This window comes from Pipistrellus kuhlii, unplaced genomic scaffold (assembly GCF_014108245.1).
Source record: "Pipistrellus kuhlii isolate mPipKuh1 unplaced genomic scaffold, mPipKuh1.p scaffold_m20_p_5, whole genome shotgun sequence".
Classification (NCBI taxonomy): Eukaryota; Metazoa; Chordata; class Mammalia; order Chiroptera; family Vespertilionidae; genus Pipistrellus; species Pipistrellus kuhlii.
In genome coordinates this window covers 60,544,875-60,561,298 of record NW_023425551.1, presented here as the reverse complement: position 1 = coordinate 60,561,298, position 16,424 = coordinate 60,544,875, and the positions used below count along the sequence as shown (strand labels likewise).

The following is a 16,424-nucleotide window of genomic DNA, read 5'->3' as shown; positions in this document are numbered from 1 at the left end:
GTTTAATACACCCTTCTGAGAATCAGCACTGATTACATAGTCAAAGAAAACATTTCTTTGAGAGCCCTGGCACAATGAACTACTTGTATTGAAACCCGCCCTTGTATTATGTTGGATTAGCTGTGTTGCTTTCATATGTTTCAAGTGCGTGGCCTCCTGCGTCAGTGTTTAGGCAGAAGTCTGTGAAGGTGGGGAAGGAGATGATGCCAGGCAGGCAGAGAGCTCAAGTGCCTGAGAGGGCTTTGGATGTCTCACAGGGTCCTGCATCACATCCTGGTACCTGTTCCTTGATTTTAGATGGAGATTAGGCTGGTCATGGGAGAATGGCTCAGGGTACTATACTGAGCAGCCCCTTGACCGAATATCCTGGGACCAGGGATCCACCAAAAAGCTTATTTTCACTAAATGCATTATTATAACAATTCAAATCATGTTTATTTTATAAATCACTTTTTTTTTTTTTTTTTTTTTAAAGATCTGAATGTATGTTCCTTTTGGAACACAGGAAACAGATGATGGTGATCTGATAATTTACCCTAGCATGTGTTGGGTCTTTTTTCTTTTTTTAAAATATAATTTTATTGATTTTTAGAGTGAGAGAGAGGAAGCAAGAGGGAGAGAGAAACATTTAACACAGGAAATCACTGATTGGCTGCCTCCTGCAGGGCTCCTATTGGGGAGTGAGCCCGAAACCAGGGCATGTGCCCTGACAGGGAATTGAACCAGTGACATCTCAGTGCATGAGACAATGCTCAACCAACTGAGCCACACTGGCCAGGCCTGGAATTGGGTCTTAATCCTCTTGGCTTCTGGTGGCCTCAGTGGGAGCACACCGTGGTGGCATGGGTTAGTTGGCTGCAGTCTGTCATTCATCTTTTATATCAACTCCATTCCAAAGTTGGCTGGAATTTCAGTTTTCACTGTGACTCTATGAGGTCGACACTACTTACCCTATATTAAAAATTCCCCTATATAACAAACTACTCACATTCGACTTTTCCTTTCTTGTGCTCCACAGAACTTATCACCTTATACCACTATATAATTTCCTTATTTATTATATGTGGTGTTTATTATCTCTTCCCTCTTTTGACCAACTAGAATGTAAACTCACAAGTATAAAAATCTGTTTGTTTTTTTCTTTTCTTTTCACTGAAACATCCCAAACACCTAGCACATAGATAGTAAGTGATTAATAAGAATAAATGCTTTCCTTTAAAATAAAACTTTGGTCAAGTCCAATCAGAAAGCAATCCAAATTGCTGGTTTGGGAACTAGAAGTATACTCCTTAAACATTTTTTTATTTTTATAAGTTTTGAAATAAGCAGGTATAGTATAAATATCACCCATGCCTTACCTTGAAAGCCATTTTTAAAATCGGCTCCATTTGGCAAGAGAGCTGGAGTGTACTCACCGTAGCCACCTACATAAAACTGACTGAAGACATTGATGCCAACCAGTCTTCCTGGGGAGGTGATGGATGTATTTTTATGATCATCTACCTCCAAAAGGAAAAAAAAAAAAATCAAAACCTATTAAGAAAGGAATTAATTCCCTAGAGTGAACTGCTAAGATACTCTTTTTTATTTCCCATTAACTTGGCATGACAAAGACCTGAATTTTGAGGAAATAAACACTTCACTCAATTCCTTGCTTCTCTGCTGGTGTCTGTTACCATGGATATATTAATATAGCAGTGGTGGTTTTGCATTTCACTCAAGATCACAGTTCTTCAAAGACGTAGGAGCCGGCAACCTGCTGGTCCTCCTCCTTCTAGCCTTGCCTCCCTCTCACATCCAGTTTCAATACAACCCCCAGAGCCAATTATCCGAAAGTGGAAACCAACTATAGTGCCTAACCCCCTTCTTAAATTTCCCAGTCCTTCTCCACAGCTCCCTGGATAAAGATGGAATCTTAGCGTGACATCTAAGTCCTTTGATGGTTCAGACCCTGTCTACCTCTAATCACATATCTCTTGCTTCCCCTCACCTGAAAGCCACACAGAACTACTTGTGTTCTTGAAGTCCACATTGGCGGCTGCTCTTTTTCCAAACTTCTATTTATTACCAGTTAGGCTCACACATCACCTGTTCGGGGAAGCATCTTCTGAATGAGTTCTCTCTTCTTATTTATATCAGACACACACACCCCCTTACCTATTCCCATGTCACTTAGTTGACATCATCCCTATGTGAACTTCGTGGGGGCATGCGGCATGGCCTCTGGCCTTCTCACAGACCCGCCCAAATTCTGCACTGGCACCGAGAAATCTGAGCAGCAGATGAAGGGATGACTCTTCCTTCAGCCAGCCCATTCGAAAGCGCCTCCCCAGACGGACCATGTGCATCCCAAGGCTCAGATCAAGAGGATCGCTGCTGAGACTTGCGACACCGAAGCCCAGGTTGTAACTGTATACCACACGGCTGCTGCACAAACCCACTGCCAGGGAGTCATGGCCGTTCAGCCCTGGAATGAGAAGATCAGGAGGCACCCTCACCAGAGGGCTTTGAGCAGCCCAGCCAGCCTCATCTCATTGGCTGCCTCTGAGTTACAGAGCAGGGCAGGGAGTTTGAACATGTCCAGCCTCTCCTCAGCACTTGGGCATGTGTGTGACTGCCCATAGTTATATTCATACCCATGGAAACTGTCTGAGCACCAAGAGGTGTTTTCCTTTTTAAGCCACGAGGATTCTCGTCACCCAGGGATATAATTAATACCTAAAAAGTTGGAATGAAAAGCTCTTTCTTTGCTGAAACCATTTTGGCTCAATGGATAGAGCATCGACCTGCAGACTGAAAGGTCCCAGGTTCGATTCTGGTCAAGGGCATGTACCTTGGTTGCGGGCACATCCCCAGTAGGGGGTGTGCAAGAGGCAGCTGATCGATGACTCTCTCTCATCGATGTTTCTAACTCTCTATCTCTCTCCCTTTCTCTCTGTACAAAATCAATAAAATATATTTTAGAAGAAAAAAAGAAAAGCTCTTTCTTTTTTTGTCTGGTGAAATTTCGTGCACATTGTACAATGAGTAGGTCTTTCTAAGAGTAAAGCTGCTCTGGTAGTTAACAAGATTCAAACGATGGAGAAACCTAGCATCGGCTTTGAAATTCTCTCCATGGTTTGAGGGGAGGATAAAGAAGATCTATTTCTATAGCTGCTCGGGGTATGCTATCTTTGTTCTATTGCAAAAGCTCTTGGCCATGCCACCACGACTAGGAAGAGATGGGTTGCTTCTGTGCTCTTGTTCTCTCTCTCCCCCATTAGTGCAGATCCCCCTCCAGCACAGGGAATTCCAGTGCCCGGAGAATCCAGGATACCGCTGAGAGAGACCCATAGGAAAAAGGGAGATGGCTGAGAGAGACTTAGCCTCAGGGACCAGGAGAGGTTCCAGCAGTAGTTTTGGTGGCATTAGGAAGGCCGGGGATGGTTAAGGGTATAAGACCTGGCAGGTGGTGAAGCACTGGTAGGTGGTAGAACACACCTAGGCAAAGACTGAGCTTCTAGAACTAGGTGGGGGCAAAAGATCTATTGACAGGGAAAAGGGATAAAAAAAAAAAAAATCCCCCGGTTTCTGAAAGCTGTGTTTGTAGACCTTTATACCGAGGCTTGCAGGTAGGGAATTGAAGCAAGGACTTCTGCTTGGAAGAAGAATGTAAGGACCCCATAGAAAGAAAAGGCAGAAAACAGGAGTGAGTTCTGGGACATGGATGGAATTTGTTATCATATGTACAGCGCCCTCCCCCCAACCCTCTCCTGTAACGCTAAGGGTGGGGCCTTGTCTGCTCCCTTGGCTTCTGCCATTGGGCTGATCAAGGTAAAGGAGAGAAAGACCAGCAGGACTGGGGTAGTGTATGGAGGTGAGCTCCCAAAGGTGCTGGAAAGCAGAAGACAGACATATCATTTAGCCTTAGTCGGCTTGGCTCAGTGGATGGAGTATTGGCCTGTAGACTGAAGGGTCCCAGGTTCGATTCCGGCACCTACCTCAGTTGAGAGCTTGATCCCCAGCCCTGGTTGAGGCGTATGTGGAAGCAAGCTTTCTCACATTGATGTTTATCTCTCTCTGTCTCTTTCCCTCCCTTCCACTCTGTAAAAATGAATGGGAAATTATTCTTGAGGGAGGATTAAAAAAAAGAAAAGAAATATCATTTAGAGATGTTTGAACTCTGCCTCTGTTTTTCTAATAACTCTTCCCTGGTCCCTGAGCTGAGTTATTTTTGGATGCTCCTTTGGTGAATCTAATATACAACAAAGGTGGAGAGCCACTGTGTAAGCACGTTGGGGACAAATAGCAAATCAATCTCTCTCTCTCTCTCTCTCTCTCTCTCTCTCTCTCTCTCTCTCTCCTCTCTCATCTCTTTTGTGATTTCTTTCCACCTGTAATGCTGCAGCAGGCTATCTGGGTTGTATATTTAAGTGTAAAGAGCTCCCAGGAGGAAGCATAGATTCAGGAAGGCGGTTAGGCAGAAAGGAGAAAACCTCCGTGAGAGATTGGAGACAGCCTCTCAGGCAGCTGTGGAGATGTAGAAGCCCTAGGGAGAGAGGGCTGGAGAGGAGAATGATAGGCGAGTGGTCTGTGGTCTTTTTGAGAAATTCTGGTGGGCATCCGAATTGTTCTCCCAATGGTCTAGTCCAGTGGTCGGCAAATTCATTATTCAACAGAGCCAAATACCAACAGTACGATTGAAATTTCTTTTGAGAGCCATTTTTTTTTTTTTTTTAAACATAAACATCTTCTAACGCCACTTTTTCAAAATAGACTCGCCCAGGCCATGGTATTTTGTGAAAGAGCCTCACTCAAGGGGCCAAAGAGCTGCATGTGGCTGTCGAGCCGCAGTTTGCCAACCACTGGTCTAGGGGGTAGGCATGGGACAGTATTCTGCCCACTGAGCTGTGAGGTGGTGGGAGAGCAGATTTATTCTCGCCACCCTTCTTTCGGGTCTTGTTGCCACTCCTTCTGTCCCCAGTGGCTGACAGCCTCCTTCCTGCAGGAACCGCATTCTCCTCCTCCAGGTCCTCGCAGCCTGGTTGGGAGGACACAGGAGGTTGGTCTGAAAGTGCCATGGGGAGCAGAGGAGAAGCAGTAACGGGGGACGGTTATTAAGATGGGGTGGAGAGGAGGGTTGGGAAATTGAAAAGGAGGTGATTTTTAAGTTGATTTCTAGCCAGCTCATAAAACGACAAACAAGAATTGACTGGTGGATGAGGAAAGGGGCAGGGCTGAAGCTCAGAGCAGGGGGAAGCACATTGCCACAGCCCCGGGAGAGCAGAGAACAGGTGCTTCCAGACCTGCTGAGCGTGGGGCCTGGCGGGCACTTCGTGTCCGTGACAGAAACAGCCGTCTCTTTAAGGGCCTAACATCGGACAATAAAGGATTTAAATATTTTTTTTTCTCGAGAGTTTCAGGAACCATGAAAAGATTTTGAATAAGAGATTTATATTAGAGCTGAATTTTAAAGGAATCTCAAAGCCATGTTGAGGGAAGACATGGAAGCAGATAAGGAGTCTCATTGAAAGGTCATTCAAGAAACTCAAGAGGCAAGATTGTCAAGGCAGGGTCTAGGGCAGAGTCACCAGAAAAACAGAGGCAGAGTTTAAACATGCCTAATGATGTTTCTGTCTTCTGCTTTCCAGTGCCTTAGGCAGCCCACCCCCCTACACCGCCTGCAGGTCTTTCTCTCCTTTACCTTGTTCAGCACAATAGCAGAGGCTAAGGGAGCAGGCAAGGCAACAGTGTGTGATCTGGCAGGAAAATTTGAAAGACCAGATCCACTTGGAGTGAAGAGTTGAGGAAGAGGGAGAAGGTGAAGGTGGTTCCGAAGAAGCTGGCTGAAAGAGCCAGGTGGAAAGGCAGGGTCGGTCCCAGGGCTGGGGGCCTCAGACAGGAGCAGCCTGGGGAAAGAGGCCGAAGTCAGTGCACAGACACCTCTGCTTACAGAGCAAGGGGTGGGCATCAGAGAGCCAGGGAGCCAATCAGACTCTCAAGCAGATGACAGCATCTTTTTTTCTTCTTCCCCTATGTGGGATGGTTGGCCTTGAGCCTGCAGATTTCTCCAGATCAACATTTCTTTGCCTCTTATTTGTCCAAAGACAGGGAACCACAGACATGCCTTTGTACAGTAGCATGGTGCTAGTGTTTATTTACAACCCATGGCTCTATCAGGGTTGTTTTCCTTCCCTTTGTTACTCTTTCCACTCCAGACTTATGCCTTCCAGGTGGAGAACTGGTAGGTGGCAGAACTATATATATATATTTACATATATATATTTACATATATATTTACAGATATTTCAGAAAGAAAGGAAGAGGGAGAGAGGATAGAAGCATCAATGATGAGAGAGAATCATTGGGCGGCTGCCTCCTGCACACCCCCTACTGGGGATTAAGCCCACAACCCAGGCATGTGTACTTGACCTGAATCAAACCTGGAACTATTTAGTCTGCAGGCCAATGCTCTAGCCACTGAGCAAAACCAGCTAGGGCAGGTGGACATATTTTAAGGGCTTGGGATTTCTCTAGCGGGTGTTTTGCAAACCTAGACATCCATCCCAACCACACAGAGATCTTATAAAAAATACAAATTCTATATTTTATTGATTTTTTACAGAGAGGAAGGGAGAGAGATAGAGAGCTAGAAACGTCGATGAGAGAGGAACATCGACCAGCTGCCTCTTGCACACCCCCTACCGGGGATGTGCCCACAACCAAGGTACATGTCCCTGACCGGAATCAAACCTGGGACCCTTCAGTCCGCAGACCGATGCTCTACCACTGAGCCAAACTGGTTTTGGCTAAAAAAATACAGATTCTAGAACTTACATGAGAATCCTTGAAGTTAGGTCCTGGAAATACTTGATTAGCAGGCTCCCCATCTGGTTTTACACAAAGCTCGGCTGATGGCAATAACCCTAGAAGGGCCAGGGCCTGTGGCCTGTGTTGTCACACAGGGCTCTATGCTCAGAAGGATCCTGTCCTTGGTTCAATGCTCCGCTGTCACTCTTTGAAATTCTTTGAACTGTATTTGGAAAGTGAATGCCATGGGACAGTGGATCAGAGATGCAATGTTGGCTGTTTCTTGCCACCCTATTGACATGTAATGTCTGTGATATCCCATGAGAACAGAATCCCCACAATCCCAGGAATTCATGGAGATTCCACCAAGTGCAAGAAAAGCATCCTCATCTAACAGCTGAGGAGGTAGAGGTGCTGACAGTTCTCAGAGGACATGCTTTCCAACTGAACCGGAATCTACTTCCAGCATAGAAAGGCAATGGTGGTCTAAGAAACACGAATAAGCAGGACCTTCGCATTCCTTTCTTTCTCCCGGTATCAGCTAATTATTTACACCAAAAAGGATGGCAGAGGGAAAGGGAAGGAGAAGGAAGTCCCTAGTGTTTTTCCTTTGCATCATTCCTTACCCAATAGTAGGCCAAAGGTCGTGTGGACAGATGTGCATGGGTGAAGGGGTGAAATAGACACAGCTGACAATTCTGTGCAGTGCCTCTACTGTTCTGACAAGAAAGAAGCACGGATGCCTGCACAGACTGTGCACTCCCAGCTGTGCTGTTTCAGTGATCCTGCCTATGAGTGAAAAGTTCTCATATGCGCATTTCAAACTAGCATTGCAGAATATAAACATGAACGGTAAAGTTCATGCTCATAATTTCACATTTTAATTCTTCCTAATGTGGACTCACATAAATAATAAAGAAAAGGCACCGTAAAAAGTTGAGAGACCACTGAAGGAAAGCAAAATGCTTTCAGTACCTTTCATGGCATTGTTTCTCTGCTTCCTGGACAAGGAGCCCTCCATTTTCATTTTGCAACGAGCCCCACAGAGCATGTCGCCGTCTGTGAGGGAGGCCTTTGTTGCCTTTATAAAGCAAACCAGGAAAGAAGAGCAAAACGAAACTCAATTGGCCTGTGCCTCTGAGGTTGCTGGGAGACGGTAAGTAGATGAAACACAGATTCGTGGGGGCAGGAAATCTATAAGGTTTGTGGGGTGATGGTGATGCACGGGGGCCTCGAAAGGTCACATAGCTGCTGGGTGGCTGGGCCTGCCCCTGAGACAGACAGTGTGACTGCAGAACCCACACCCATGCAGCAGAGATAGAGAGGAGAGTGTCTGATTGCAGCGTCAGCTCCCTCCACCAGCTCTCCCGAGTGCTCCCTTCTGAGGAGGAAGGGGGACAATCGTATCTCCTAACAATTCCTCAAAATTCAGTGATATTGAATATTAAATATCAGCACCTGCTGACCTAGCACATAACAGGTACTCAATAAATGCCTGTTTTATTCCTTTCCTCTCCACTGTGGCCTGCCCTTAGCTTTGTGAACTCCACTTTCTTCCCCTGCTTCATAATACAAAGCTGGTCCCCAAGCTGCGGCTCACATCTGGTCCCAGTTAACTTTTGGAGTAGAATTTTCCTTTTCCTTTTTTTCTCCTCCTTCCTTAAAGCTATAGTAGTCTTCCTTGTTTCAGTGAATCACTCTGACCCAACAAAAATTGGAGAGTCAACCACGAAGATCAAGTAAAGTGACTTGAAGTTATAGTTTGTTACCATCCATTTACACATCTCATGTCACTATCTTGTAATTTATTGTAATTGGAATTTCTTGGCTTAACACCTAATAATATAAGCAAAGCCTTACTTCAAACAGCCACCTATGCTATCCATTATTTTTAGTCTCAAATTCAGTATTTTGCTAGAACGTTATTCTTTTCAGTAACTTTGAGAAATATATGGTATAATGAGATGTTTGCTTTTTTCATTTTCTTTTCTTTTTTAAATGAAAATTTTGGAATTAAGTCATTTGGCATGCAGAGCACAAACCCACAATGACTCTCAATGAAACCAGGTGTAGGAAGAATATTTCTTGACGAAGCAAAGGATAGTTGTTGGATATTATCTGCTTATGCTAGAAGGAAGGGTTTAGAAAAATTATGTTGTGCAAGCGATAAAAGGGGAGGAAGAAAACAATAAGAAATGACTTTAGATGAATAGAAGTTACGAGCAATGAGATCTAGCAAGTGAGTAAAATTTCTTTCAGAATGTACAGAAAAACAAACAAACAAACAAACAAATTTGGTCTCTCTTTGGCTAGAAAGACAAGCCATAACTGAATGCTACAGTTCCTGCTAGGCAGAGAGCTCTGAAGTGGTGTGTTGTGGTGAACCATGCTTGGCATTTTAACAACTCATAATGTTGGTTAGAGGAAATCGTCTCATGGGAGATAAGATGCAGTGGTCAGAATATCATCTGGTCTCATCACAAACAGAGGACAGTGCTTAGCAATGAAACAAGAACTTAGTCTGAAGACAGGGATGGTAGTGATAGTAACAATGATAAAAAAACAAAACAAAACAAAAAACGGTGATGATAAGCAAGGTGGAAGATGTACTGGTAGCCATGGATATTCTGGACGGAAAGATGAAAAAGGCTTAGAGAGTCACCAGGCCATTCCAGGCTGTTTCAGATGGTTCTTAGAATTGTCTGATGCAGCTGAAACCAGTTTGGCTCAGTGGATAGAGCGTCGGCCTGTGGACTGAAGGGTCCTGGGTTCGATTCCGGTCAAGGGCATGTACCTTGGTTGTGGGCATATCCCCAGTGGGGGGCATGCAATAGGCAGCTGATGGATGACTCTCTCTCATCGATGTTTCTAGCTCTCTATCTCTCTCCCTTCCTCTCTGTACAAAATCAATAAAATATATTAAAAAAAAAAAGAATTGTCTGATGCAGTAGGGGTGGGTGGTGGTGATGGTAATAGGTCCAAAATACATAAAAACTTTGGAGAAAAATAATAAAATTAAATGCTTGCATCACAAGCAGGTAATAATTGTTAAGTTTATGGCATTTTGTTCCCTAAATTACTTAGAAGTATTTACTGGATTGCTTGCTTATAGTTTGTTTTTAAGCCTAAAGGTTTTATTGTTTTTAATATATTTTATTGATTTTAAAAAATATATTTTATTGATTTTTTACAGAGAGGAAGGGAGAGAGATAGAGAGCTAGAAACGTCGATGAGAGAGAAACACCGACCAGCCGCCTCTTGCACACCCCCTACCGGGGACGCGCCCGCAACCAACATACATGCCCCTGACCGGAATCGAACCTGTGACCCTTCAGTCCGCAGACCGACGCTCTACCACTGAGCCAAACCAGTTTCGGCTATTTTATTGATTTTTTACAGAGAGGAAGAGAGAGAGATAGAGAGCTAGAAACGTCGATGAGAGAGAAACATCAACCAGCTGCCTCTTGCACACCCTCCACCGGGGACGTGCCCACAACCAATGTACATGCCCTTGACCGGAATCAAACCTGGGACCTTTCAGTCTGCAGACCAATGCTCTACCACTGAGCCAAACCGGTTTCGGCAAGGTTTTAGTATTTAAAAAAAAAAATATATATATATTTTATTGATTTTTTTTTTTTTTTTTTTTTTTTTTTTTTTTTTTTACAGAGGGGATGGGAGAGGTATAGAAAGTTAGAAACATCAATGAGAGAAAAACATCAATCAGCTGCCTCCTGTACACCCCCTACTAGGGATGTGCCCGCAACCAAGGTATATGCCCTTAACCGGAATCAAACCTGGGACCTTTCAATCCATAAGCCGACGTTTTATCCACTGAGCCAAACCGGTTTTGACAAGGTTTTAGTATTAAAAATATATATTATTATTGATTTCAGAGAGGAAGGGAGAGGGAGAAAGATATAGAAACACCCATGATTAGAGAGAATCATTATTCATCAGTTGCCTCCTGCATGCCCCACACTGGGGATTGAGCTTGCAACCTGGGCCTGTGACCTGACTGGGAATCAAACTGTGACCTCCTGAGTGAAATAAGCCAATCAATGAAAGAGAAACACCACATGACCTCACTCATTTGTGGATAATAAAGAGCATTATAAACTGATGAACCAAAAGATAGATATAGAGACAGTATATCAACAAGTAGGCTGTCAAATTACAGCGGGGAGGGGAGGAAGATCTAGGGGAGATAATAGATCAACCGAAGGACTTATATATTGATACATGCATATAAGTACAACCAATGGACACAAAACTCCAGGGAGGGAGGGGATGTGTGGGAGGGAGGGAGGGGGGCAAAAAAAAAAAATATATTAAAATAAATAAATAAATAAATAAATAATAAAAACAAAACAAAAAAACAAACAAACTGTGACCTCCTAGTTCATAGGTTGAGACGCACCACTGAATCAAGCTGGCCTGGCAAGGTTTTACTATTTATATCAGTGGTTCTCTATCCTGGCTGGACCTTGTCAGTATTGTCTCTGATTTAGATTTTAGTTGGAAAGTATGGCCAAGAAGAGGAAATTGGTTATATAGGAGTGAGGAAGGGTATCAAAGGTGTCAGATAGTAAGCCCAGGAGAAATCACATAGGTGAGTTTTATCTGGAGAAAAAAGAGGGAAACAAAGAGAAAAGAGAGACAGAACTGTGAGTAACCTTGCCATCTCATGGTAATTGTAATGGAGTTCTGAAAAAACAAACAAACAAACAAAAAAAAACAACTCCCCAAAACAAAATTCAAATCAAGTATTAGTAATTAGCATTAATTTGAAGGGAGACCTGAAGAAGAGTAGCTAGAGCATTGAGCCATGGATTCCTAATGAAGATCAAAAAAGGAAGAATAAGACTCAAGAACAGAAGAATTAACTCAAGCCCGCGCATTGGAGGGAATTTCTGTTCTTCCCACTGATTCTAGTCAGTCACTGTGTGTTTAAACCATGGAGCCGCACATGTGGTGCCTCACTTGCTCTGTGTGGAAGGACCCCTCAGAAATTGGGACTACGAGCTGGGAAGAGGCCGAAGCTCACTCTCAGGAGCCTGCCTGAGGGCTCAGCACCATTTGGTTCGGGCCGTTCCTTGGATTGTTCTGAGGGAGCCTTTTGGGAGTCTAAAACATTTACATAACTCTGCAAAGCACATAATTTTCTAACCACTTTGCTGTACATCTGAAACTAATACCTGACAATTTGAATTTAAACTATAATTGAAAATTTTTAAAAAAATAAAAAATAAGAAAAAAATAAAACTTATATAGGCAGCACTATGAAATCCAGGTGTATTTCAGCAGCCTCTAGTTAAAGGTTATATTGTGACTTTATCAGGAGAGAAATCTGATAGCTCTCATCCTCCTGATCCAACAATCTTTTAACTCCAATAGAAAGAAAAATTAAACTTTCTGAAGTATTTAATATAGAATAAAATTTCAATTTTTTAGTAGAGAAAGAGTGAATGTAACTTTTTATTTCTTCAAACTATTCTCCCAATATGGTAAAATAATGTCATGCCCTCTAGTTTAGCCCTCTAAAAATGATGATAGACTTGCAACAGAGGTAAGCAGAGTCCCAGATACTACAAAGATATGTGTTTAATCTTGGCCTTTGTGCTAATGTAATTTCTGGCCACTCACATCCTCTTATTTATTTCTTTTGAAAATATGGTAATGAAAATAATAACACTTCCTAGGATTGTCTCTAGCAATAAATTACTGTTTTAAAAGATCTTTTCAAATGGATTCAGAAACTCTAAGTGGCAAGTGGGTCTTGCCGCTCCCCTCCTCCTCTCCATCCTTAGTGAACAAAAAGGCGGGTGAGGAGCCATGAGATGATGCTCTGACTTTTCCATCTCGTGAATCTGCTTGCTGAGTGGCTCCTGACTCTCAGAGGGATCTACCTTCTGAAAGAACCATTATTTGTGCAGACTCGCGTCGTGGGAATTTTTGAGTATGGTTCTACATCTGTAACACTTTTAGATTTCCCAAAGACAGAAACTACCATTTTATCAAATATTCTTGACTTTGTGGTATAAGGATGCTGACACGGAGACACTAACATAAACTAAGATGAGTTTTAGTTGACTGCTCATGGCTATGAGAGGGTATATTCAGAGTTTAGAAAAAAAGTTAAGGCAATATGAATGAAGAGTTAGATAAGTGTGAATGATTTTAGAAAAATAATGGAAGACATTTATGGAATTTGAATCAAAGATAAAGGGGTGCAAAGGAAAAATACACTGAGTGGCCAGATTATTATGATCTCTGAATGCATAATAATCTGGCCACTCAGTGTATATCCTATATAATAAAAGGCTAATATACAAAATATGCAACTAGGAGTTCGACCAGCAGGCAGGCTGGCCAACTGCCCATGTCCTCTTCCTTGGCCAGGCTGGCTGGACCCCACCCATGCATAAACTCATACACTGGGCCTCATATATATATATATATATATATATATATATATATATATATATATATATACATATATATATATATACACACACACACACACACACACACACACACACACACACACACCGAGTGGCCAGATTATTACACATTCAGAGATCATAATAATCTGGCCACTCAGTGTATATCTAGGTTGAATGAAATCTCACCTACCAGAGCAGTACATATTGAGTGGTATAGGATTCTAGACATTTTTACTCCATAGTCAGTGACAATCTGTGACAGTCTCTGCTTTAGTGGGTACTCAACTAAAACTAAGATGACTGGAGATTTTTCGATGAACTCTTAAGGAGCATACAGTCTGTTGATTCTAAGATCTGTATGGCTTCTAATCACAGTGACCGGTACTCAGCTTCCTGTAATGTTGATGGAACTGTTAAACTATGGATAGTCCAGAGCTTTGAAAGCATCAGAACCGTACACAGCCATGTCCACGATGTGTCTTCATTTGTCACTGTGTATAGTGGAGACCATGTAGTGCCTACTTCAAGGGATTCAATTATTCAATTAAAATGTGGGCAATGTAAACTGGCTGCTGCAATTCCATGCCAGATTTGCAAATTTAGTCCTCAGTAAGGGACATTATAGGAAGCAGCTAATTAGTGATTTTCTTTTATCATTGACTATGTAGCCAAATCAAGACCATGCCCCGACTTCCAGCTATGCTGGTGCAGACTGTGGGTCCAGGGTGACAGTAATATTACGCATATGCCTTGCTGTGCTCAGAGCACATGGAAATGGGACAAAATGCATTTCCTGTGGCTATAGAGGGCCCACCCTTTTCTGTTTCTTGAACAAAAGTATCTGAAACAAGAAAAAGTAGAAAGTCTGTTTTTCTCTTGCTGTCTGCTGTCTGAGATAAGACCATGAAAACAAGGAATGTAAGTACTAGTTTATGGGTAAACTTGAATTTCCATAAGATGGAACCATATGTGCTTCCTGGAAGTGTAGAAAAAAACAGTGCAAATGTGGGCTGTAGTTTATTGATCTGTACTTGGCTCTTGTCTTTTTCCTGCCCTCTGGATGTTCTTCCATGACACCCAGTTAACCCCACTGAACTATGCTTAAATGAACATTCACTCTTCGTGTCCATTAAAAGGGGGTGGTAGTAAAAGGGGATTGTGTGAGAATTTACATATTTTTGTCATTTTTAACCCTGTTTGAGCACTGGTCAAATATGATAATCTTATACATTTCTCAGTTAGCAAAGTGAATTAGTTTACTAAACTCAAATATATTTAATTTCACGAAAACTAAGATTGGATAGTTTGAGGTTGTTAGGAAGAAATTTTCACAATTTCCAGTCCATTCTGATGTGATTACAGGAGAAGATAATGAGCATTTTTCTGTTGTAAAAAAAAATTGAATGTGAGCATCTACTGTCAGCTATGTTTATAAAATGCCTCGGCCCTGTGGAATTGGGAGAGGTTTTATATGAAGGAATTGGCTGCAGCCTGCTCTCTCATTCATCAGGGATCTTCCTTCTGCCTGATTTATACCACAGTTCTATAAAAAAAAAAAAAAAAAAAAACCACAGGTTGAGCCAATTGGATTTTGTGACACTCCTCCCGTCATTTTTCTTTTTTCGTTCTGTGGATGACATTCATTTCATTTATTTCCACAGAAAAACATCAAGCTATATTTATGCAGTCTTATTTGTAGCATAGTGAATAACTAAGGGCTTGAAGCAAACAAGAACTTAGTTGGCATGAAATACGAGGCGATCTTTCCTAATTACCGCAGCACAGAAGGCCTACATGCTGGTGACTGACAGGAAGCTACATGCATAAAAGGCTTAGGCACATAGATCATTATGTTACAGTTTTTTTTGTTTTTTTTCTAAAATATTCCTTTGTGACATTATAGCTTTTTAATACAGGCTATTGTCAGATTTCTTGTTTTGTTAATCCTCAACTAAGGATATTTTTTTACATTGATTTTTAGAGAAAGTGGAAGGAGAGGAAAGAGGGAGAGGGAGAGGGAGAGGAAGAGGGAGAGGGAGGGAGAGAGAGAGAGAGAGAGAGAGAGAGAGAGAGAGAGAGAGATTTATTGGTTGCCTCCTGAAAGTACCCTGAGTGGGGCTAAGGATTGAACCTGCAATACAGGTACATGCCTTTGACCAGGAATCAAACCCACCATCCTTTGGTGCACAGGCCAATGCTCTAACCACTGAGTGACGCTGGCCAGGGCTAATGTTCAGATTGTAACTTACATTTTGTGATGTAAACAGTGATACATGTCTCCCCTCCCTGCTTTATTTAGGTCCTAACTTCTTCACTATAATCCAGATTAATCTATGTCTACACAGTATTATTAGCTACCAGGATAGCTTATCTACAGAGTCTTTCTGTTGGTGGAAGAATCAATAAGCAAGTAATTATTGATTTCTCACTCGGTATGGGCCATGTGAATGATACAGTTACGGATACAAAAGAAAACTGAAGTCATGAGGCCAGGCTTGTTCAAACAGAATTTAAGATTAATCTTGCTGAGGTACAAGATTAAAATGATGAAATTGTTATTCTAATGTTTCTGACTATGACAATGGTGACTACATATGATTGAAAGTAGGGATTGTGGATGACAAAACAGCACACAATTAGATATCAACTTATGGCATGCAAATTGAAAGTTCTACACAGGCTTTGTGTAGATTAGCTATAAGGAGACAGTGATTCATTAGGAAATGTTGCATGATGGGTAGTTTGGAAGAGGTGATGAACAGGAACAGCCTTCCAGGCAGGAGGAAGCTGTGAAGGTGGAGGGAATGGGAGTGACGGGTCTTGGGTGGAATGAACCGGCTGTTATAGCTGCTGGCTGGGGATTCACTGGGCCCAGACTGGGGGAGAATGGAACTGGAAATGCAGCCAGGCTGCGGTGGCACTTCCTGTAGAGGTTCTAATGGAAGGGAAGGACGAGAAATACACAAAAGGGAACAAAGTTCCCGGCTGTCCTCGCTGGATGGGGTTTCTACTTTCGGAAAGTCATCTTTTTCATCACTTATGCACCTCTTCTCTTTCAGCGATGCCTCTGGTCATGCATTAGACACTCTGACAGGTGCTGTGAGTACCAGACAGGGTCTCTGACTTCTGGGTGAGGATTGTTAATTAAGAAAAATTTAAGCAGATGTGTTGTGCCTCCCTAAATTGATT

The 16,424-nt window shown here is 42.5% G+C and overlaps 1 protein-coding gene and 1 pseudogene across 1 annotated transcript in view; both read right to left on the bottom strand.

Moving 5' to 3' along the window:
* Nucleotides 1-16,424, bottom strand: part of EYS (eyes shut homolog) — a 1,188,193-nt gene that overhangs the window by 48,246 nt on the left and 1,123,523 nt on the right. Inside the window, 3 exon segments of the mRNA XM_036415133.1 lie at nt 1,359-1,505; nt 2,303-2,467; nt 13,916-13,925. Coding sequence (XP_036271026.1) covers nt 1,359-1,505; nt 2,303-2,467; nt 13,916-13,925 — 322 coding nt within the window.
* Nucleotides 6,013-6,120, bottom strand: LOC118706239 (annotated as a pseudogene).